Source organism: Dryobates pubescens, chromosome 6 (assembly GCF_014839835.1).
Source record: "Dryobates pubescens isolate bDryPub1 chromosome 6, bDryPub1.pri, whole genome shotgun sequence".
Taxonomy (NCBI): domain Eukaryota; kingdom Metazoa; phylum Chordata; class Aves; order Piciformes; family Picidae; genus Dryobates; species Dryobates pubescens.
This window is the reverse complement of record NC_071617.1, coordinates 18,729,918-18,753,627: the sequence shown is the minus strand read 5'-3', so window position 1 is coordinate 18,753,627 and position 23,710 is coordinate 18,729,918. Positions and strand designations below refer to the sequence as shown.

At 41.2% G+C, this 23,710-nt stretch overlaps 1 protein-coding gene across 1 annotated transcript in view; it reads left to right on the top strand.

Annotated features, from left to right (window-relative positions):
- The window catches only part of TIAM2 (TIAM Rac1 associated GEF 2), a 97,181-nt gene extending 73,536 nt beyond the window's left edge, over window positions 1–23,645 (top strand). The window contains exons 15-26 of the mRNA XM_054162699.1: window positions 8,374–8,553; window positions 10,013–10,081; window positions 10,472–10,597; window positions 11,874–11,982; window positions 12,519–12,698; window positions 14,031–14,149; window positions 15,305–15,413; window positions 17,052–17,110; window positions 18,986–19,091; window positions 19,863–19,950; window positions 20,435–20,589; window positions 22,337–23,645. Coding sequence (XP_054018674.1) covers window positions 8,374–8,553; window positions 10,013–10,081; window positions 10,472–10,597; window positions 11,874–11,982; window positions 12,519–12,698; window positions 14,031–14,149; window positions 15,305–15,413; window positions 17,052–17,110; window positions 18,986–19,091; window positions 19,863–19,950; window positions 20,435–20,589; window positions 22,337–22,980 — 1,944 coding nt within the window. The 3' untranslated portion in view covers window positions 22,981–23,645. The remainder of the gene's footprint in view (window positions 1–8,373; window positions 8,554–10,012; window positions 10,082–10,471; window positions 10,598–11,873; window positions 11,983–12,518; window positions 12,699–14,030; window positions 14,150–15,304; window positions 15,414–17,051; window positions 17,111–18,985; window positions 19,092–19,862; window positions 19,951–20,434; window positions 20,590–22,336) is intronic.
- The last annotated feature ends 65 nt before the right edge of the window (window positions 23,646–23,710 follow it).

Sequence of the window (23,710 nt, the reverse complement as noted above, 5' to 3'; positions counted from 1 at the left end):
TGGTTTTATGTAAATATATCAACATGGGGACTTTTACTTCCAAGCCTGAATTATTACTGAGCACAGTTTTTATTGATGTAATTACAACTAAAAAGTTCAAACAAAGGACAAGACAATTATGTAAAGAAATCATCCAGAGAGCTGCCTACTTGTTTTCCATTTTATTATTGCAAGAGCATTTGTATGCCACACCACTTAGCTGCATATACCCTTGACACGGAGCATCAGTACAGTTCAGAATCCATGCTGACCTTCAGGGCAGTCAGCACCCTCTAGATATTTTTAGCTCTTTGGCTAATTTTCTCAAAGCACCTGATATTGTGTTTATGCAGTAAATTTCACAGGCACAAAAGCAGGCACACATATGGGGAGATAAAACCCATCTTCCCTTGCCTAACTGTATTTTGTCCTGCATTCACTGCTTCAAGCTATTTATTAAAAAAACTCCTCATCTGGCATGTTTTTTCCTGCATCTGTAATAAATGCAGACACACTGCTCTCATACTGCTTACCCTCAGTACACTGGGACATCGACAGCATCTCTGATTTTTTTGTTAATCGCCAAAAAAGAGCAACTCGTTCAGCTGAGCTCAGGGAGGAGGTGTGTTCGTGGGGGATCGCAACGCCCGTGGCTTCCTTCCGAGGGGCCTTTTCCTTTGGCAAAGTTTGTGTTCACAAGCCACAATGCCTGCCTTCAGGAGGAGTAAAACCAGAGCTAAGAGTTTAGCGCTGGCTCGCAAAACCCAGCAGCAGGCAGCGGCAGCATTCGGCTCCCTGCACAGGATGTTTTCTTTGGTGAGTTGCGCAGTGGCATGGGTTAAGCTGGGAGGGTGCTGCTTAACTGAGCCAAAGCACCGGGCTGCACCGGCATGGCAGGCTCTCTGTGCTTGTTAAAGAGCTGTTGTCCCAGCGTTAATAATCAAATAATGATTTCTGGTGGGTGAGTTTGTACCACTGTGCTGCTGGGTAAAGGTTTGAGCTTTCTAAAGTTTGGGAGAGGGGAGGGCGGGTTGTTGCCTGTATTGTTTGCTTCCAGGAGCGAGCAAAGAGTTACTTCTTTCATCTGTCAGAGAAAGATCTAAGTTATGATCCAGATTTTGACAAGAAACAGGATGGTTTTAACAAGATTCTTCAAGGAAATTTGGAAGTGACTGCAGCATGAATGTTTTAACTCTTTATCTGTTTTTTTCACATATAATTTGTGATTGTGGAAACAGGGAGGAAAAACAAAGAGCAAGGTACTTCTAGGGGAATTTAACAAGACTGCAAATATATTACACGGATGACAGAAAGCTACATGAGCCATTGACACCATCAGGATAAGGACCTGGGGAAGGAAAGAATGGCAGTATTTTCATGAGATCAGGGTTTGAGGAAATTTGCATTGCATGCACCTGACAAGAGGCTCCTCTTCGTGACCTGGGCTGTCAGGTTCCTCACTCTTTGTTTGTCTGATGATCTCATCTTTATATTTTGTGTGGTTGAGATTTCATATTCTGTGAGGGAAGTGACTTCTGTTTTGTCTTTGACTTTAGTATGCATTGGGTCAGATGACTCTGGAGACTGATTTTAGAGAAGCTGAGCACAGCATTTATGAAGTCAGTGAGAGCTGCTGGTCCTTGTGATCTGGTCGATGCAGACTCTTGGGCCCAGATCACTGTTACGTGACTTGTTTTTTAACTAGCTTTTCAGTCAAGTATCTTAAGTCACCAGCAGTTCTTCCTCTATACCCAAAGAGAAAGATGGGCATCTCTCTCTTCGTAGCAAGTGAGGGAAAAGATGTCACCATGCAGTTCACATTAGTAAGTCAGACACCATGTCAGGTTGTCTGCATCTTAGCTATTTTACACAGCTTTCACAGTTCAGCTTTCTTCCTGGCCTTGGCTTGTGCTGTCAGGAAACAGTTACTAGATCAATCATCAACCCCTCTTCCTACTGTACTTGTCATTTCTAAATGAGGAGGGTGACACCAACTTGCACTGCCAGAACAGGCTGACTTTGCTAATATAAATCTCCCCCAAACTGGGAAATTCTGACTCAAAAGTTGATGGATAATTCCTCCCCTCTTGTCTGGTCTGGTAATGTCTGGCAGGGCAGTTTTTAATAATGGGGCATAGAGGCATTGCCTCTTCTTCCTTAAAGCGTAGCTCTACACTTGGCTGAATGCTATGAAGGATCTGAGTGGACACTTAAAAAAAAAAGTCTTTAAACAATGTTTTAAACATTATAATTAAAAGATGTGCAAGAGATGCAGTTAAACCAAACAGACCCCTAAAACTTCAGCAGTGTCAGTCAGGAACTGTTTCATGTTCTGAGAGGCCTTGAAGCTGGGGGGGAAAAAAAGGAGGAGGACTAGAAAATAAGTGATGACTGAGGCTGCTACTTTGTTTTAGCATCTGTTTCCTGAAGCCCTGTGGCAGTCTTGCCTCAATACCTGTGGTGAAAATCCCACAAGGCATTTTTCAGTCAAACTCTAGTATTTTCTAGTCTTAAAAACTAGTTTAGAGGAGTGCACCTAGTGTATTGAAGTGTAACGTAAGGGAACTCTTTTTCAGTGGTCTTGAAGGAAGCTAAGACCTGTAATTTTCCAGCCTTTTATGTTGTTCGGCTACAAAGTACTTCCTAGTCTGAAGATGACAGAAGCCTGCAGAGTGATGGACTCACAAAGAACTGGCAGCTGTTAGGGCTGCTTTCTTCTAACACAAAGGAAAAGTGATGGACATCTCCAAAAGCCTTCCTTTCTCACAGGGTATGGGGTGTAGAGAGGTCTGGCCAGTTGTTGCTTTTTCAAAATCCCATGTAATTGTATTTCTTCTGCTGACTGGTGCATTCAGTCTTCCTGAAACATGTAAGAGAGAGCTGAGCTGATAGTAGTTTGTTTTCAGAAGGTACAAGACTAATCTGTTTCTGCAGGATGTTTTCTGAGTACGCTTCCTCTTCAGATAAGGAATTCAAAGGATCAGCGATTGCCCCATAGATGTGTTCAGTGTCCTGCAGAAGGGCACAGAAATCTGAAAACTTGTCAAAGGACATGCATGGTTCTAATCCCTCCAAGGACCCTTTCTTAGGTTGTAGAGTTTTCTAAACGTACTCAAAATATTCCTTTCTGTCACTTTTTCAAACAAATGCTGACCAACCGATGGAGTATGAGGGGCACAAATGAGGATAATACAACTGCAATGAGCAGAGGCGCCGTAACGCTAATTTACCTTGTGCATCATTTATGCTCAATCAGTGTAATTTAGTAGAAAGTCACAAGGTAGCCATGAAATTGTTGTGCTAATGCTTAACCACTGCTGATTAATGTCTTCTGCTCTCTCACGGGTTTATTTTAAGGAGATATTTAAATCTGGTGGGGATAGAACAGCATCAAATTATGACATGCTTGCCTGCAAAGAGAAAAGAAAATCTACAAGAGGTTCCTTGTAGGAGTGTCCTTTATTAACTTTTGAGGAATAATCTCTAATGTTTCTTATCAGGAGTATTATTGGAAGTGAGACATGCTTCATCTCCTTCTGACAAGCTGAGCACCACTGTGGTGGTTGACTGCTGTCATACTGACATCATTTGGACTTGAACTTTCCCTTCTAAGGTTACCCTAAGCAATCTGCATTTGCAGAGAATACTCCTTGCAAAAGGATGTGGCACCTAAGTATGAGTCACAAACATGCGGGAATGAAAAAAGAGAAAAGTTTCTCAAAGATGCTTCCCCACATCCTTCTGTTTTCTTAAAGAACAAGAGAATATGGGGCAGGACTGCTAGGCCTGTAGAAGGGTTCACAGAGCTTTGTTGGAAAATCAATGAAAATGACTGATAAAGCAATACTGTGCTGCTCAACTTCATTCTCCCTGGAATGCAAGTGTTTGTTTTTTCTAGAAAACTTACGTAAGTGCCAAGTGTCTCTCCCAACTCTGCCATTCAAATGTGCCACTGTTAGTCTAAATTTGGGGATTTTTAGACTGATATGTCTGCCATTGAGTGTCTAAGGTAAGATGAAACTGCTTACAATCTCTTATACATGTTCCTAAAAGTGACATGCATAAGTCCAAGTAATGGATTTTGGGAAAAGTTAGTTACTTCCACTGTATGCTCTCCTCAGCTTTTCTCTGCTCCTGGCTACCTTGCACCCTTGTACACAGTCAGTCATCTGAGCTTTGCTTTTAACCAAGTTTTCACTCTGATGAGCTACACACAATAAAGGTTGGCATAAATAATTTTTTTACTAAGTACAGTCTTGGCCTTATGCTTAAGCAGTTTACCAGATGGAGCCAAGAGTCAATTCTGCCTTTGTTAGCTGTTGCAGTGGCATTGTCAGAGCAAATTCAGGGTTAATTCCTACCTTAATTCAAGGTTACAATGGGTGTATGTAGTGTCAGCTTGAGGATCCTCTTGAGTGTTTTTGTTTTAAGGGCACTGGAATGACAAACTCTGTTTTGACATCCAGAACCCCAAGGTGGCTTTGAAATCCCAGCTGCAGTGAGTAAAAGGGCAGAGGCTGAGCCTCTCCTACCCATGCATAAAAGATAGGAAAACAATGTTCTCGGGGGTTGTTACTAGAGTTTTTTTAAACAACAAAATTAATAAAGTCAGGACATAGTTTAGTGTTGGAAGCTGAAAGTAGCATGCAGAACAGTGGAAAAAAAGACGTAGATCTCAAACTGGGTAGTAAAGGAGTTTGGGGAACAAATGTGAAGCAAGAATAGCTTTTATTCCTCTTTATTTGTTAATAAGTTTCTCAGGAATACTGGGCTCTTGGTGCAGAACTTAATGTACACTTCGTGGTTTCACTGGCAAAGCATGTTCTTGCTTCTTCTATAGCCTGTGCAATGTGTAGATAATAGGAATGAATGTGAAATTATTCTGTCCAGTGATCAAGTAGTATTTCATACTGGCTTTGACCCAAATGTAAATACTGCAGTGGACACAAAGAGTTGAGAATCGGGTCTGGATATTACACAGTCTCAATAGTCTCCAATGAAGGGAACAATAGCATGAAAGGTGTGGGAAAAGACTGGAGCCTACAAGCAGCACAGCAGGACAAGGGAAGTGTTTTCAGTGCCAGACCTGCAAACACAAAGTGCTTATATGTTTAGGAAGATACTAAAGTTTATAAAATATTCACTAGTCTTTGGTAGTATGGCTGAGAGATAGTCCTATGCATTGGGCTTAGGCTGGTTATGTGGAACAATTTCTGACACCAAAATTATGTTGCTTAGGTGCTCAGATACTATTTATATTGGGAAGTATCATCTATTTCCATATGCTTTCTTGTCCAGTTGTTCTTGGTGGCAGATCGCTGCCCCATAACTGAAGGGGTTAAAGAACATAGCTTGTTGTCCAATGTCTGCCCTATGTGCAAAGGTGGTTGAGGAGGAATAGAGGAATTTTAGCTCCTCCTTGTAAAACTGTGGCTGATGATGATGTATGTGACTCTCCTTCAACAAGCTGCCTTATATCCTTGGTCTAGTGTCCTTGATAAGGCATCAAGTTAATGCAAATTAAGCTGTCCAACCACACCTTGAGCTCTAGAGAGCATAAAATCTGAGTCATTCTGATGCAAATACAAAACTTTCTGACATCATAAACAAAGAAAACAAAACTCAAGTACTTTGTCATTCAGCTATGTACAAGTTCATTTAAAAGACACCCCTCACTCATTTCCTAAGTCAAGTTGTGATTTGTTTCCAAAGTACTAATTAATTTTAGTGTCACAGAGTGGCTATGATTTTTAAATGTATTCCTTCAGTATGCAGCTGTAATTCCAACAAACACCATTCTATTTTTGTTGTGTTTTGTCAGGTCCTAGTAAATGTTGTAAATACAACCTTGAGTACTGTGTCCAGTTCTGGGCCCTTCAGTTTAGAAACCATGTTGACTTGCTGGAACGTGTCCAGAGAAGGGCAACAAAGCTGGGGAGGGGTTTGGAACACAAGCCCTATGAGGAGAGGCTGAGGGAGCTGGGGTTGCTTAGCCTGGAGAAGAGGAGACTCAGGGGAGACCTTATTGCTCTCTACAACTACCTGAAGGGAGGTTGCAGACAGGTGGGGGCTGGTCTCTTCTCCCAGGCAACCAGCACCAGAACAAGAGGACACAGTCTCAAGCTGCTCCAGGGAAGGTTTAGGCTGGATGTTAGGAAGAAATTCTTCATAGACAGAGTGATTGCCCATTGGAATGGGCTGCCTGGGGTGGTGGTGGGGTCGCCATCATTGGAGGTGTTTAGGAGGAGACTTGATGGGATGATTGGTGCCATGGTTTAGTTGATTAGATGGTGTTGGATGATGGGTTGGACGTGATGATCATGAAAGTCTCTTCCAACCTGGTTTATTCTATTCTATTCTACAAAAGACATCTAGATTTCACAGCCCTGCAATCCTCCAGTCATTATGCAGGATTGTGAAGATAGTTGCACAGTTAGTAAGGACAGTAAGAATTTTTCTAGAGTGGCGACATTGTCCAAAATTAGGGACTGGGAAGCTCTAGATTTATGTGGACTATGTAGCAAATATTTGACATTTAACATTTATTTCTGTCACATAGGTGTGAAGGATGTATTTTGGATTTGTTACATGAAAGGTTGAGATCTAATATTGCTAGTCCGTTTAGTCTCCATCTCACAGAAGGCTTTGTGCAGTTTCAGACAACTTTTGCACTTGCTCATTTGGTGACCTAGTATGTTGGTGAACCTAGCTATACAGATAATCAGTGGTGAATCAGGGCATCCAAAAAGGCCCACTTGAAACAGTGTGTAGAATAAGTACAGATGAAGACAGTTCTGAAATGCACGCATGTCCTTGTTTCTTCTTTGAAAGAAGATCACTGAAACAAGACTTTCACTTGAAATAAGGCAGCATTCATTTGAAAGTGTTAGTTAAGTAGAAGATATTTGGCACAGCCTATGCAACTGTCCAGTATCTTAGAATGTCTCCAAGACACTATTACTGAAGAACAGTTTCATGCAGTACAAAGAGGTGAATAGTGGCAGCTGCTAAGGTAGAATGAAGTAATAGTAGCAATGTATTCTAGCTTTCAGGAAAACTTCATGTAAGGAGGTCAATGGAATAATTTTCAAGTTAAGCATTAATCACCTGTAAACTCTGCTTTTGTATATTAGTGGTGATCATACAAGAGCAAACTGTACAACCATTTCATAGTATTAGAAAAATATCATTCTTTTTCCTCTTGAGCATAAAGATTAACTCTTATTGTTCCATCTCCAGTTCCTGTCTTGCTTGAAAATTTTCCCCTTTTTTGTGTGTGTTATTTTTTTCTTATTCCCCAACCACCCCTTTATCATTCTTGTAAAGAATCTCAAAGATTTAGGTTCCCATTCCTTGTTTTTGAAAGCAAAAAATCTTGATACATAGTTTTCTTCTTGAAGAGAAAGCATCTAAATATCATTTGACAAATCAGGATGTTGGAATCGTAACTCTCAACTCCAGGTCTCATAGAATCATAGAATGGTCTGAGTTGGAAGGAAGCTCTGCAGGTCATCTAGTCCAACACCCCCTGCAGTCAGAGGGACATCCTCAATTAGATCAGGTTGCCCAGAGCCCTGTTGAACCTCCCCTTGAATATCTCCAGAGATTGGGCTCCAACCACCTCCCCAGGCAACCTGTTCCAGTGTTCCACCACCCTCATAGTAAAGAACCAGTTCCTAACATCCAATCTAAATCTGCTCTTCTCTAGTTTGAAGCCATTGCCCCTTGTCCTATCACCACAGGCCTTGTAAACAGTCTCTCTCCATCCTTCTTTTAGGCCCCCTTCAGGTACTGGAAGGCTGCTATTATGTCTTCCCAGAGCCTGCTCTTCTCCATGCTGAACAATCCCAGCTCACTCAGCCTGTCCTTGTAGCAGAGGTACTCCAACCCCTTGATCTTTTTCATGGCTCTCTTCCAGACCCGCTCCATCAGGTCTCATTGTTTGAAAAAAACACATAACACCATATAGGTAGCAGATGACAAATAAAGCAGCCTTGATGCTTACCTAATATATTGATCTTTGGATAGTAATTCTTTGTTTTGATGCAGTGAGTATTGCAAAATAAGACAGACAGAAAACACTGTGATCCTAGTGTAATAAGAATCAAAGTATATCTGAGTGTGCTCTCATCTTTTGCATCCCACAAGCTTGAGTCTGAAGACCGAAAATAATTTGCACTGGGAAAACCACTAGAAATTTTTTATTGTTGTGATCTGGACCTGCTATCAATTCCAGCTGTTCAAAGCCACTGGGATACATACTTGACAAAAATCAGTGGCATGCTCTAGCCCCCAGATTTGGAACAAGAGCAAAATCTGAGGAATGTAAAAACCAGTGCAGTACTGCTTACATTGTAAAACATCAGCACTTGTCTCTTTCTGCCCATTTTACAGAGCGCAGAACAGATCAGTGTGTTGTGCCAAAACTTCCAAGAAGTCCAAGCCAGCAGTATGGAAAGTCAGAAGGACAACCAGGATCCACCTCCACGGCCACTGGCTCGCCACCTTTCTGATGCAGACAGACTGAGAAAAGTCATCCAGGAACTTATGGACACTGAGAAATCATATGTTAAGGTAAAAATGAACCAAGAGCATAAAATCTGTCTATCTACAGATGACTGTGATTTCTGGATGATCTTAACATATTTCATATATAACCAGCCCTCTACAAGGGCTATAACCTACAAAGTCTGCTTATCTAATTGTTCCTGTTGTTTTCAAAAGTCTTGGTCCTGTAGTAGAGGCTGTAGGATTTGTTCTAGTAGCTTTAGTTCTTGTCAATTTGTCTTTATATCGGAGAGTGGTAATTTGTGGAGTGCAAACACCTGAAATGTGTTAATACAGGGGATTTCCAGGGGATGTTTCCCCAGTTTTGAAGATCAAAATAAATCTGGTAGAAGAACAGAATAGTCTCCAAGAAGATAGGGAAAAAAACCACAACACTTTAATTGTGGAAAATACTGCATACTTACTTTCGAATCAACACAGCTAAAATGCACTACTCCAGTTGGTTGTAGTATCACACATCTGTTATTTCTCCTCTGACTGGTAAGTCCATAATTTGTTAGATGTATGTCTTTTCTTTTAATAAACCTCAAATACATGTGACTGGATGCCAAAGGAAATATGAAAACATTGATTTCATTGACCTTCATCAAGGAGGAATCATTTTAGTGGATCTCAAAACATGTAGTTAGAGATACTGGTACTTGCTGCAATAATGTGTACAGAAAAGACAAGGCTTTCAATCTGTTATTGGTGGTGTTGTCCCCCAATGCACTTATGTAGCCGTACGCTGTAAAGCTTGAGAAAGCTTCACAGAACACAGACCCCCATTTATGTCCAGCTGATGTTTCTTACAGAGGAATTGCCTTGTACAAAGGAATGACCATGGAGGTCACTGACAGGTGTGAACTTTTGCACCAGGCAAAATCCTGGCAGGTTACACATAGTGATGAGGGCGTTCCCAGGGAGATACTCATTACTCCTTCTTCCTAAGAATTTCTGCCATTCCTCTTCTCAGGGTCAGAGACCCCAGCCCTGCTGTCACGCTTTGATGTGGGATAGTAAGTGTTCAAAGTGGCACCAGTTCTTTGGAAAAGTGACTGAAAAGGCTCTTGATCACATCCCCTCTGACAACAGAACACTTTAATAACCAATAGGATTTAAAACTTTTACATGTCTTTCTGAATATTGCTACTACTGTTTAAATGAGTGGCTGTTTATATGGTGCATATGCCATACACAATTAAAACATTTGATGCTGTTCACATACACAGACTCTGTAACATTTTCTTCTCACACTATCCTAAAATACAAGTTCTTATAATCAAGCTGTAAAGCCTTAAAGATGAAACAAAATCATTACACTGAAATCAATTTGTGCCTAATTTAGCATCACTTTAGCGCTAACAACACATGGGTGATTTTGTTATAGAATTGTGTCTATAGTTCATTACTCCTGTCCCACAGTTGTCACAAAAGGCCAATTTCCAGCTTGCATAAAAAGTGAATGAATTCTCTTTTTTTGCAGGACTTGAGCTGCCTCTTCGAGCTTTATTTGGAACCCCTTCAAAGTGAAACCTTCCTTACCCAAGATGAGGTAAGGGAACAACGGAAAGATGTGCTTTTCATTCTTCTGTGGGTTAAGAACTTTGCACTTGGGTTTTACATTGCTGAGAGCTTGACAGTAAAAGGAAGCCACAATCGTAGCAAATAGGAATTAGAACAAGTCAGCGCCTTTCTGTCTGGTGCATGCATCACTTCTTTTTTAAAATGGTAATTGTTCTCCTGACTTAACTGCTAAGAAATCTTTGCCTTTTTTTTTTTTTTTTTTTTTAATAAGGATTTTGTTAAAAATAGCAAATAATTTTTAAAAGTGCTATCAAAGCTATGATTTGCCTTTGCAACCTCTTCATTTGTCACGTTTCCTTAGCGGATTGTTCTTGCGAGACCACTGTCAGGTGCATAGAGTGCTGTCTGTCTGTTGCAGATGGAGTCCTTGTTTGGCAGTCTGCCAGAAATGCTGGATTTCCAGAAGGTGTTTTTGGAGACCCTTGAAGATGGAATAGCTTCTTCCTCAGATTTTAATACACTGGAAACGCCATCCCAATTCCGGGTAAATATTCTGTCACTGACTGCTTTCTAGTGTGCCGGCAAACCTGACTTTAAGAACTTCCAAGTTTCATTATGGCTGTTTCAATGCCAAAAGTTGTGTTTTGGTTTATAGACTTCTATTCAGCAGAGAAAGAGAAATGCTATTTTTCTTGGGATTGTCGTCTTCTTTCCCATGGCAGAAGGTGCAACATGGAAGATGCAGAGTGTACTATAAACTAGCAGTGCTTATGATGCAGAACTCCTTTGTAGAAAGGGCATTGTTGCTGTTCTGCCCTGCACTGTCATACTCCCCACTGTGCCCAGTTACCCTCTACAGACTGGGAGCTTTTCCTATTGAATACTGCATGCATTTCTCATGTTGTGAGATCCAAGAAGGCAGCCTATGAAATGTAAACAGCTGCACTGTGTCACAGTGGCACCACCTAGTACCTGCCCTAACTGGAAGAAGGAGGTTCCCTAGCAATGAAGTCACTGGCTCAGGATCAGGCAAGACTTCTGGCATGCCTTCTGGACACTTTCTGCCTTTTGTGGAGCAAATATTGATTAAAAAGATGGGAGAGGGATAATCTCCTCCTTTTCCTCCTCCTTTTCCTCCTCCTTTTCCTCCTCCTTTTCCTCCTCCTTTTCCCCCTCCTTTTCCCCCTCCTTTTCCTCCTCCTTTTCCTCCTCCTTTTCCTCCTCCTTTTCCTCCTCCTTTTCCTCCTCCTCCCTCACTACCCCTCTTTCTTTGCTTTGGGAAGCATTTTTCTAAAAACATACCCCTCATGAATCAGTCCCTCCCACATCTTCCCAACCACTGCTTCATCCAAGAACATCAGAGGTCCCTGTAATTACCACCTGCCTGAAAGAAGGAAAACAGTTGGAAACCAGTCCTCTGTGTTTCTTTACACTGTCCTTTCTGGCTTTGGCACTTCTGTGCCTTGCTTCATATTGCTCATGCTTTTTCCCCTGAGCAACACACCCTGTTAATTGTCTGTTGGTTCTGGTTCCTGTGCTGCCTGAAAGATACAGTAAGGCAGACTATCTGCAGTGGTGTTACCTCTTCAGGGAGAAAGGAGAAAATTACAGGCTTTGCCTAAATGGTTTGAACTCTACAGTCAAGAGAAATACAAAACCATCATGGAATTACTACCAGTAGTACATTTATGTAAAAAATATATATAGGATGTATGTAGAAAGATAGCAGATAATCACACCACTGACTTTGTGTGTTATGTGCCTGAATGTGTATTTAGGATTCTAGTAATGAATTAATATTTTCTTTGTGCTGATTTCAGAAACTGCTGTTTTCCCTTGGAGGGTCCTTTCTGTATTATGCTGATCACTTTAAACTCTACAGTGGCTTCTGTGCAAACCACATCAAAGTTCAGAAAGTCCTTGAGAGAGGTAATTTATTATCTTCTTTACTGTAATTCATTTGCCTGAATGTAAATTGCACTGAACTACCATAACAAATCTTGCTGACTTGTAGAGAATATAGGTACAAAACAAGGACTAATTTGGTGTCTTTCAATAGGAATAGCTAAGATCTACAGTTCTGTGGTGTGGTAAAGAACAGAAGTAAAGGACTCCTTTTGTACATCCAGGCAGTAGCCTGGCTAACTTCTTCCAGAAGTTTGTGCTATCTGCAGATCCAGCTCATATTCCAAAAGGAGTTAGAAATTACCACTTCTGTCATCCACTGTGGTACATTGAAAACAAATACTTTAAGGAATAATCTCACCTTGCTCTCTTAGCTCTTATGTATGCTATTTAATGCAGGAGATTATTATGAATTGAATAGTGTCAACTATGCTGTAAACCATCTGTTGAAAGGGGTGAGGCTTTTGGTGCTGCGTACAATTTGCCATTCTGTGCTTTCAAGTTATCACAGCTTCTATGGCTTTCACGTTCCAGTGACCAACTCCTTTATTTACATCTAGCCAAAACAGATAGTGCCTTTAAGGCCTTCCTGGATGCTCGGAATCCCACAAAGCAACACTCTTCTACCCTGGAGTCGTATCTCATAAAGCCTGTTCAGAGAGTGCTGAAATATCCCCTGCTTTTAAAAGAGCTGGTGTCTCTGACAGACAACGAGAGTGAGGAGCACTATCATTTGACAGGTAACTTCTTCCTTTTTTTGCTACAGGTGTGAGTCAAGTTTTATTTCCAGCCCTTTCTGAAGATGCAGGTAGCCATTTTGGTAGATAGCACACAGCTTGTCAAAACCTGAGAGAATTTCCTCCTTTTCTTTAAAAATAATGAGTAGCTTTGTTGCGCTTTTAGCAAAAAGTCCTACTTGATATCTCCAAGTCCCTTTGAGAAGTAGATTTGCTCAGGATTTGCCATGGCAAATAGGAGTGCGGTCTTTCTCCTGGGAAACACTGAGCAAAGCTCCATCTTGTGGTTATTATTCAGTTCATTAAATGTGTCAAATGTTGAGCACCACAGAAGGAAATTTCAGTTGTTTGAGGCTTGGCTGTGACTTGGTTGCATAGAAGAGATGTGTGTCAAAGCTTTGCAGTCTTCCCACACAGAAGGGCTTGTCTGTCTCACGTGTATTAGAGCTGATTGTTTTTCAAATGTTTGGGACTTCATCCTGGCAAATTCCAGTTCAGGTCTGTCAGCTCCTGGTGGATGAAAGCCTCGAGATTGATTTTATAGATTGGCCAGCCTCTTTAAAAAATACATTGAGGCAAAATACATTGTCAGCAAAAAGTCATGAGGCTGTTACTGACTTAAAAGGCAGCTTTTAATACTGTTCCCTTGCCTTTACAACCAAGCTGGGGGTGACTTGCTTGCAGGATAGAATGAATGCCAAGCTGCTAAAAGGCTGCACCATTAAGAGCTGACAGGACTGGAGAGATGAAGTGACCTTGTCCCACTCCTTTCTGAAGAATCTAAAGAAATCTAGTGTCAGGCTTCCTTGGAAAACAAAATTTAAACAAAACTTAGCAAACAGCATTTAATTTCCTGGATGTAATCTGTGAAGAACTTGGACAACCATGCTAGGTTGACACATTCTTTGGCGAGCCAAAAGCAATTTCTTCTTCCTAAAGCTCATCAGATGACTTACTCTAGGATGGGTATAGATTACTCTAGAGATCCTGGTGGCCAAATCTATACAAGATGCAAAACTTAACTGCAGTTACTATCGTGCTGGTATAAATCTTCATGCATCTCAGTGCTTATCATTGAAGTGTTTGTTGCAGTTTATTCAGGCACTTAAGACACCAGATGAGCCCTTTTAACTTTGCTCTGAGAGCATTCCCTTTACTGTTGCTATGACAAAGCACTGCTACCTAGAATTCAAATTATTCACCAAACTTTGGGAACGCTGCATCGTTTTGCCTGTCTCAAGTGGGATTCAATTAAAAAACAAACAAACAAAAAAGTCATGCTTAGAAAACACAATTGAATGACACAGCTGCCTCTGAAATTCTTAACACTTACAGAAGCACTGAAGGCAATGGAAAAAGTAGCAAGTCACATCAATGAGATGCAGAAGATATATGAAGATTATGGCACTGTATTTGACCAACTGGTTGCAGATCAAAGTGGAACAGAGAAGGAGGTAAGAGATGGAACGTCTTTTATTCACTCCTGAAGCATTATCCCACTTGCTGTTGGGTCTGTACCTCTTCCTGAGGAAATTTTTGGAACTTGTGTTGGGCTTTCTTCATCCCCCTTTAATATTTTGACTTGTTTCGTATCTGCCTATTAAGTTTCTTTTTGTCCGTATGTTATGGTAAAATTTTCAGGCAGTTGCAGGAGCGGCCTTCTGGGCTGACATGAATTGCAAGCAGGAGTAGACAGAGGTCCCAGTAGGAAAAATCATCTTCCTCTTAAGTGTTGCAGAGATTATACATGCCCCAAACCATTTGGATTTTATGCTATAGAGTTCATAAGATATTTTTTCCACCCATATAAATGAAAATGACAATTCAAAGGATTTCACATGAAGGTCTGTTACTGTCATTCTCTACACTTCCAGTGTGGAGGCATCCAGATGTATTTATCAGAGCAAAACCTGTTAGTTAAACAGACTGTGCGCACTCATCTCCCAGAACTGGGTCAGCAATGTCTCAGCTGAGCCGTTTACATGCAGTGCTTACTAAGCAGATCAAACCTGTAAAGGCTGAGATCAGACATGAGAGATGCCCACTCAGCTGTTTTATTTATTCTGAGTAAAAGCCAAGTTGCCCCCATTAGCTTTGTGGTTTCTTATCACTTATGGGAAAACAAAACTTTTGACAGCCTAGGGGATTCTTCGCAGTGTTACAATACGTCCCACAGAAGAAACTCGCCTCAGAATACAAGAGCTCCATTGATTCTGCCATTAACAGTGTCATTAATACCAATTACTCTACAGAAATTAAAGATACTTGCAGCTAATAAATCAGCCAGTTCACATCTGGCTATATGTAAGTGACAGGTCATCAGATTACTTGAATATTCTAAGTTATTAATAGTAAGAACTTCTATCCAGTTTCCATAACTTGGGGGCTATTACTTTTTATAGTTGTTACCTATTTTAAGAAGTGGATTACTGACATTTTTCCTACCATAGTGCAGAACTCTGCCTTTCTGTCTGCACATACAGAAAACACAGAACTTTAGAGCTATTGATGTGTATTTACTAACATTTTACTCTCATATGTGGATCTCAGTGTTGATATATATATTTGTACTATTTGTTTATATCATCTATTGTTATAATTCAATACAGGTGACAGAGCTTTCAATGGGAGAACTTCTGATGCACTCTACAGTTTCTTGGCTGAATCCTTTCCCATCCCTGAGCAAAGCAAGAAAAGATCTTGAACTTACAGTGTTTGGCAAGTGTCTTCCTTACTTACTCTCTGCACTTTGAAGTCTAAAGATTATCACTTTATATATTCTCACAAGATGGAAGTCACCATCCCCTTTCTGTGGAGCCATACGTAGTTGTATTTCCTAGTATGAAAAAGGTTTTCATCTGTTTACTGTTCCTGTTTGCTGTCTGGGCCAACTGCAGATGCTTTCTTGCCTATATGTAAACTATGGAAATCGGGGGTTTTCAGGAGGCAATACTACCTTTAGAACAACCTGCTAAACCAAACTTTCAAAGGATGCTGGTAGAAAATCAGAATTTCTTCTACTCCTGTGAATTCAGGCTAACTTCTGCTTTACAGCTACTGTATCTAAATCCCCATGCACCTTATTTGAACCTGAAAAATGTATCTGGAAATGAGAGCATGCAAACGAGAGTTTTATTTAATATATATTTAGATTAATCCTTTAATAATTTCTTAACTAATTAAATCTTTCAGTGAAACATGGCAGGCAATTGTCCATTTCTTTAAAACATATGTCTTGAAAATGTCACTGGACAAACACCTCCAGGTTAACAACAGACAAGTTTCTCTTTCTCGGGGTCGTCGTTTACTCCTCCCCTGGAAAGCGTGACAGGTTATGGAAGGGAATGCAGGAGCTACCTGCCAGGCTCCTCAGATGAGCTTCTCGGTGATCTGTGTATGCCAGACTCTAACATGCAGAACATGTATGAATGAAAGGACTGAGGCCTGATGCTTAGCTTAGGCTGCTCATTTGCCACTTGGGAACCCAGATTTTATTTTCACTTCAAACCCTACGAGGGAACTGAAGGAAACTGCCAAGCTCTGGGTTTAATGCCCTGCTTGCTTGGACTGTGTCCTGGCTTCACTTAGGGCTGAGACTCAGCTGCGTACCATTGCCCCTCTTCTCCTCTTCCACTGGAAGGAAACATAGATCCATATGCAGGGATAGAGCTATACAGCAATAGAGCACTTGAGTCTGATCTAGGATCCAATACTGTTCTGCAGAGCCATCCCATAGTTCACCTGAAATTTCAATGTCCCTATGTTTCTGTTCCTCCTTACTGATGAGAGATAGCACATCCCTGCCTCCAAGCTGAAGGATTAGGTAAAGTTAGTGAGCTGCTCCAGTAAGATGTTGTAGAAGCTGGAGAATTCCTGCAGATGGGAAAGCAGGAATTGAGATTTTTGAGTTTCAAACTAAACAAATACCAAACTGCAGGAAGAAGAGACTTAAGTGTTCCTTTTTCATATCACTCTCTTTGCAGTAGGCCATTCACTCCACTTGGAAATGTTCACTGATTAAAAAAACTAAATAATAAATCAGAGCTTTAAATCTAACCTGCATCATCTGTTTATGTGAAGACTTAGAGGAGACAAACTGTTGTTAGTTTCAGAATAAATGTGCAGAATGGCTTCATCCTAAATATTAAGAACAAAATGAAAGGGAAAAATCCTGCTACTACATGAACAAGGATAGGATGAGAAACCCAGTTACCATCTTAATATAGGGCAGGTGATTTTCTATCAGTTTACTTATGTTATCCTTCACGTTTTCATGACTACAATGATCAGCTTCTCAAGATAGTATTTCCACTGGCTATTACACCTGTAATTAACACTTTTCCTTTCTTTTTTTAGTTTTCAAGAGGGCTGTAATACTGGTGTACAAGGAGAACTACAAACTGAAAAAGAAAATGGTAAGTCTGGTATCAGTGGAGATGGTGGGCGTTTATGATCCTATGGCAGTGTGAGACGGACCATATGATCTAATGTGATCACAAAATGATAGAGTTCTTCCTCGCTGGAGAAGTGAAAAGGAAGGCCAGCAGAACCTTGTAAGAGTGGGCAGATTTTGGCCTCTTTCAGAGACTGGTTGACAGAGTCCCTTGGGAGCCAGTCCTGAAGGGCAAAGAAGTTGAAGAGGACTGGGCACATTTTAAGAAGTCAGTCTTGAAGGCACAGGAACAGGCCATCCACATGTGCTGAAGGATGAGTCAGTGGAGGCGGCCAGCCTGGCTGATCACAGAGACTTGGTGGCAACTCAAGGATAGAAAGAATTTACAGTCTTTGGAAGAAGGAACAGGCAACTCAGGAGGCTTGCAAAGTTGTTGTGAGGCTATACAGGGAGAAAATTAGAAGGGCCAAAGCACAACTAGAAACTAATCTGGCTTCTGATGTTAAAAACAAGAAGAAATGCTTCCATAAATATGTTAGCAGCAAGACTTGATGTTGAAAGGGGGAGCGACTGCAGGGACACACCAGCTTCCTTCACTGGGCTGGAATTCTGGCTATCACAGTGGAAACAAGTGCTCAGTATCTGTGTAGCAATATGTATTTTTCTGTTATTTAGTAAGCAGCAGCATCTCTGAGCTCCATGTTAGTTTCAGCAGGTGGAATAAGAAACATTACCATCTAGGAATCATTAATTCGTCTAGATGGCATTTACGATGGCGCACTGTGTGTAGGTTAAAGACCTCCATTTATAGACTCTTGATCACCCTGTGTGGTAGGTTGAGAGAGGGCTTAGCTCTCCCTCCTCCACAGAGTAAGAAACCACAGCTAACTCAGTCGAAGAGCAAAAGCTATATATTTACAAGCATATATGGAAAGCAGGTTATATATAACACAATATATACAGGTATTTACAATATATACACAGAAATACACAGCAAAGACAAATAACACAACAAAAATCCCTCCCTCAGGGAGGGATCCCCTCTTTGGAACCCCCTCTCTCCCCCCCTTACCTCCCTTTTTCCCCAAAAAGGGGTTAGAGAGAGAGAAAGGCAAGTTACTAAGGAAAAGAGTTGTTAGCAAGCTTCAAAAGCCCATGCAGGATTAGTGTTTGCTTATCTGAAGGCCAAGTCCAGCAGTTCGCAGAAGAAGCAGGCAGGGAGAACAGGCTGAAACACCAAACTCCCCCAACTCCCAAACCCAACTGAACTGAGGAAAAAATTTTTCCAACCGCTTCACAATCTAAAGCTGAATTTTTGTTTATCAACCAATGAAATTCGTTTAGAATATCAGAATGTTTTGGTTCTAGTACCAAAAACATTAGCCAGTGTGTTCCAGCAGTGTTTGTTCTTAAAGGCACAGCCTCAAACGACCACACCCTGGAAGGAAAGGAAGAGAGCCATTATATCCTCCTCTATACCCATTTACAAATCTGGAATGCTGAAGTCAAGTAGCAAGTTGTATGTCCTGAGTACCAGTGGTGAAGTATTGAACCATGCTTAGTTTAACAGTTGGAGAGGCTCTAAAAGTTGCAGCAGCAGCAGTGTTTTGATAATCAACATTCTGCAGGTTCCTTCATGGGAAAATTGTTGCCTGGTAGTACTTATATGCAAAGTATTATTCTTATCCAATAAAACTAAGTTCTTTCAAAAGTTGAACCAATTAAAATTCCAAAGATTGTGTCTTATCACCATTTCAAGTACATTTACAAGTACATATTAAGGTATTGAAGGACAAAGTCTAATTAGTTTCTCCTCAGAAGCAGGTCTTTTAAGAGTTACACAAAACCCCCTCACTGTTTTTACTTAGAAATATCCTTGTTGGTTTTCTTTTTGCAGCCTACTAATGTTCGTGCTGCGCATAATTATGGTGACTTGGACCCTTTTAAATTTCGCTGGCTGATTCCTTTATCTGCTCTTCAGGTTCGACTGGGGAACACAGCAGGTAATTCACTTGCACTGAATACTTTAGGTTTGGATACTTCTCTGGGCTTCTGTCATGCTGCTGCTTCTGTGTCTGCTTGGAACCTCTGGAAGCAGGCAGGTGTAGAGAAATTACTATCATACGCTGTTGTCTTCACACTTGAGGTGGTTACAGACCTGATACATTAACAGACTTTCTTCATTTGGTATGTTGGCTTCTTCCATGAGTTCAGGAAGATGCAACATGGTGTGAAGGAATGAGAATGGAAACAGTGCAAAGATACCATGACCAAGAAGGTCATTAACAATGGTTGATATCCTGGTGAGACCTTTATGCAGTGTGTATACTGACTGACCCTTGTGTTTTACTAAATGTGGAAAAGTTGACTGTAATTTGTGGTAGTAGGGGGCTGTATTCTTATTTTCTATTTGAGTGGATCTTTATGATCCTATGCAGTTCTGTATTTCCTATAAAGTGTCACTAGGTGTTTAGAGCAAATAGAGCTTTGTGTGCCTGGGAGAAGGCCATTTCAGGCTGGAAAGCAGCAAGAAACAGTAAGAATGGGGGAAAGCAACTCTCCAAGAGAGAAGTTAACAAAGGCAGCGCTAGGATGCTTCAACAGGAGAGTTCAGGAGATTTTCCTTTGGGTTCCATCTTGGGTGAGATCTTCAGTAGATTTGCCCATAGCTATGTTAGCATTGCCTTCAGGAGTGGACAAGCTCTACACTGGACTTTGTAATGCTGAAGGTTTTGTGAAGTATATGCAAAAATAACGTTTCCTTCCATGCACAGGAACAGAGAACAGCTGTATCTGGGAACTGATTCACACAAAGTCAGAACTAGAAGGCAGGCCAGAAACAGTTTTTCAGTTGTGCAGCAGGTAAGCTTTACTTGGAGGTTGTATTTGACAAGTCACATAAAATAAAAACAAAATGCAGTTCTCACTCTTTGAATCCAGTTACCACACCAGCATTTAACTGCATAAAGTATAACAATTTGAAATGGGAGGGAATTTGGTGCAGATCCATCAGAAATCTGCACAGAACTATGATTGCAAGTTCCAGTAAAACATGGGCAAAGTAACTGATTTTATCAGACACTCAGCAGAAATTACTGATACAGACCACTTAAGAGGTGGTCTCTTGGCACAGAAGCTACCTTTTGAGCAGTTTTTCTGAAGGGAAGTAAACAAGATCTCAAAATACAAAGTGTGTGGAATTACAGACGTTAGCTGTGAAACCGTGACTAAAGCAACCTACTGAAAAAAACAATCACTGCATTAAAGCACATCAGCACAGAGGAGGTGGGCAGATTTTCTTCCAATAGAGGGAAAAATCAGGTCATCTGTTTTCTTAAACCTGCAGTGACTGTGAGAACAAGACCAACATGGTGAAAGTGATCCGCTCGATTTTGCGGGAGAATTTCAGACGTCACATAAAATGTGAGCTACCGCTGGAGAAAGCAGCGAGAGAGCGCCTTGTCCCGCTCAAAAACCGCGTGCCAGCAACAGCCAAACTGGGTAAGAAACACATTCTCAAAGTGAAAAATGCAGTCTGGACCCCAGCACTGCAGAGATTTTGCCATTATTACTGTAACTGCAGGATGTCATGTGCCAGACCCACAAATCCCATTTTTTGGGCTAGGGAGGTGGTAGGAGTTTCTCCATAACTCAGTGCATGAAAAGGGCAAGAGGAAATAAGCAAGCTTGCCATCTTCCTCACACTGTGGTGTGCCATTAGCTCTCCTAAGGGAAGACATAATCAGGCTCAAATTAATTTTGCTGGGCAGAAACAGACTCCCTCTGGCATGCAGTATTAGCGTTCTTTCCTTTGGGAAACCTAATAACATTTAAAGCAAAACCAATTGGCAAAAGGCAGGGGTCTTGCTTCTTTCAGTGTACTAAATCTGTAACGCAGCAGATACCCTAATGAAGTACAGGCTCCAGACATTTAATAGAGTAGCTACTAGTATTTAAAATTCTCCATCTGATCAGTTGTCTGTAAAATCCCCTTAACATCAGAGGAACTGGGACAGCTCAACTTCTGCCTACATCCTGGCCTTGAAGTACCCGAATCAAGCTTGCTTTCCTGTGACTCTTGAAAGAGATGATAATGATCAGGAGTAGTCAGCATGGGTTTACCAAGAGGAAATCCTACTTGACTAATCTGATAGCCTTCTAAGATGTTGTAACAGAATTGGTAGATGCAGGGAGACCAGTGGATGTAGTCTACCTTGACCTTGGCAAGGCTTTTGACACTGTCTCTCATACCATCCTTGTGAGCAAGCTCAGGAAGTGTGGGATAGAACAGACAGCGAGATGGGTTAGGAACTGGTTACAAAATACAGTTCAAAGAGTGGTGGTCAATGGTGCCAAGTCCAGCTGGAGAGTGTAACTGGTGCAGTTCCCCAGGGATCAGTGCTGGGTCCATTCCTGTTGAACATCTTCATCAATTATATTGATGGGGGGACAGACAGAGTGTGTGCTCAGCAAGTTTGCTGACAATACCAAACTGGGAGGCTTGGCTGATACACCTGAAGGCCGTGTGGCCATTCAGAAAGACCTGGACAAACTGGAGAGCTGAGGAAAGAGGAAGCTAATGAGGTTCAACAAGGATAAGTGCAGGATGAATGATTGCAGCATGTGCCCTATGAGGAGAAACAGAGCGCCCTGGGGCTTTTTAGTCTGGAGAAGAGAAGACTGAGAGAGGACTTAATAAATGTTTATAAATATCTGAGGGCTGAGTGTCAAGAGGGAAGGGACAGCCTCTTCTCAGTTGCACCCTGTGATAGGACAAGGGACAATGGATGTAAACTACAGCACAGGAGGTTCCACCTCAACAGGAGGAGGAACTTCTTCACTGTGAGGGTCACAAAGCACTGGAACAGCCTGCCCAGGGAAGTTGCGGAGCCTCCTTCTCTGGAGACTTTCAAGATCCATCTGGATGTGTTCCTGTGCAACCTTTGCTAGATTCTATGGTCCTGCTCTGGCAGGGGGGGTTGGATTTGATGATCTTCGAAGATCCTTTCCAACCCCTAACATTCTTTGATCTGTGCAAACCATTATTACAATTTTGGGAGGATTTGAAAGCAAGCATGGAGCTCAGAGGTGGGTGGAATGAAATCTCTGACACTGGATTGCACTGTCAGTAGCAGAATATTGACATACCTGACCTAGGGTGATTATCAAATGAGACTACGTATGCTACTTATAAGTGGGCTGCTGATGTATTGCTGAAAAAATAAAACTGCTGTTTTCCTCTACACAGCATCCACAAGGTCCTTGAAGGTACTGAAGAATTCATCCAGTAGTGAGTGGAACGGTGACACAGGGAAAGGCACCTTCCCAGACTCCGACGAGTGCAGCCTGAGCAGCAGTACTCAAAGCAGTAGCTGCCATACTGCCGAGAGCATACAGGAGCCTAAAAATTCCTCTCCTGATAAACATGTGCAGAGCTCTGCATCTGACTTTTCTAGCGTTCTTGTCAAGGAATCTGATATTCTCAGTGACGATGATGATAATAATGACTATCAGAGCTTAAAGAAGGGCAGCCCTACAAAAGACATTGAAATACAGTTCCAGCGGCTGAAGATTTCAGAGGAGCCGAGTACCGACTCTGAGCGGGATCAGGCTGCTGAAAACGAGAAAGGAGATGGCTTTGAAACAGGAGGCCATCCCAAGCTGGTGCGTGGCCATTTTTGCCCAGTGAAGAGAAAAGTAAACAGCACAAAGCGTAACAGAGGAACTTTAATGGCAATGCAAGAACGCCACCAGTCCCTTGACAGTCACTCTGATGCTGCAAACCTAGACCTGAACTCTATTTTAGAGCGAGAATTTAGCGTCCAGAGTTTGACATCTGTAGTTAATGAGGACTGCTTTTATGAAGCTGTGGAGAGGCATGGGAAATCCTAGCTTCCTAAGCACTCTATTTAAAGTATTCATTTGAAGTCCACATAAAATTCAACAAACTTAATTTGCTTTAAAACTAGTAGATACATGGAAGCTGCAGGAAAACTACTAATCTGATTTTGTGCACTAATACATTTTTTTCCACAAAACCAGCTGTAAAGGATTCTTAAGTTATTTTAATTTATTGTGGATTAAAAATAGATTAAGTTGGCCAAGGTTTGTAAAATAGTTCATCCCTTTCAAGCAGTTAAGATGATGTAGTGTTCTTGGGGAGGGGCAGGGAAGGATGGCCTCATTAGTATGTTAAGTAATGTGGGGAAAGTGCTAGTGAGGAGCAGATGGGATTACAATGGAAAATAGCGTTGCAAAATGAATTCTTCAATACCTTGGGCATTTTATTTCTTTGGTTTTCATTTTTGCTTTATTTAAAGCAGAATTAAGTTATTTTAATGTTTTGGTGCACAACAGTGCCGAAGTTTCGTTTTTGTAAGTTTCAAGATGCTGTTTATACATATGTGTAAATACAAAAAAACCCAAGCTTGGCCTGTAATCTTTTATTTTACTTTATTTTCTCTACCAGCCTGTATAGTAAAAGACAAATAAGTATTGTACTTAGCCATGTTTTCTACTTTTTATCATGCTGCTTTTCTCCAGTTGGAGCTTTAAATCCCAAATTCTTTGCTTTTGCATAAATGAGTATCAGCAGACCTTGAGGAAATCTGTACACTTTATC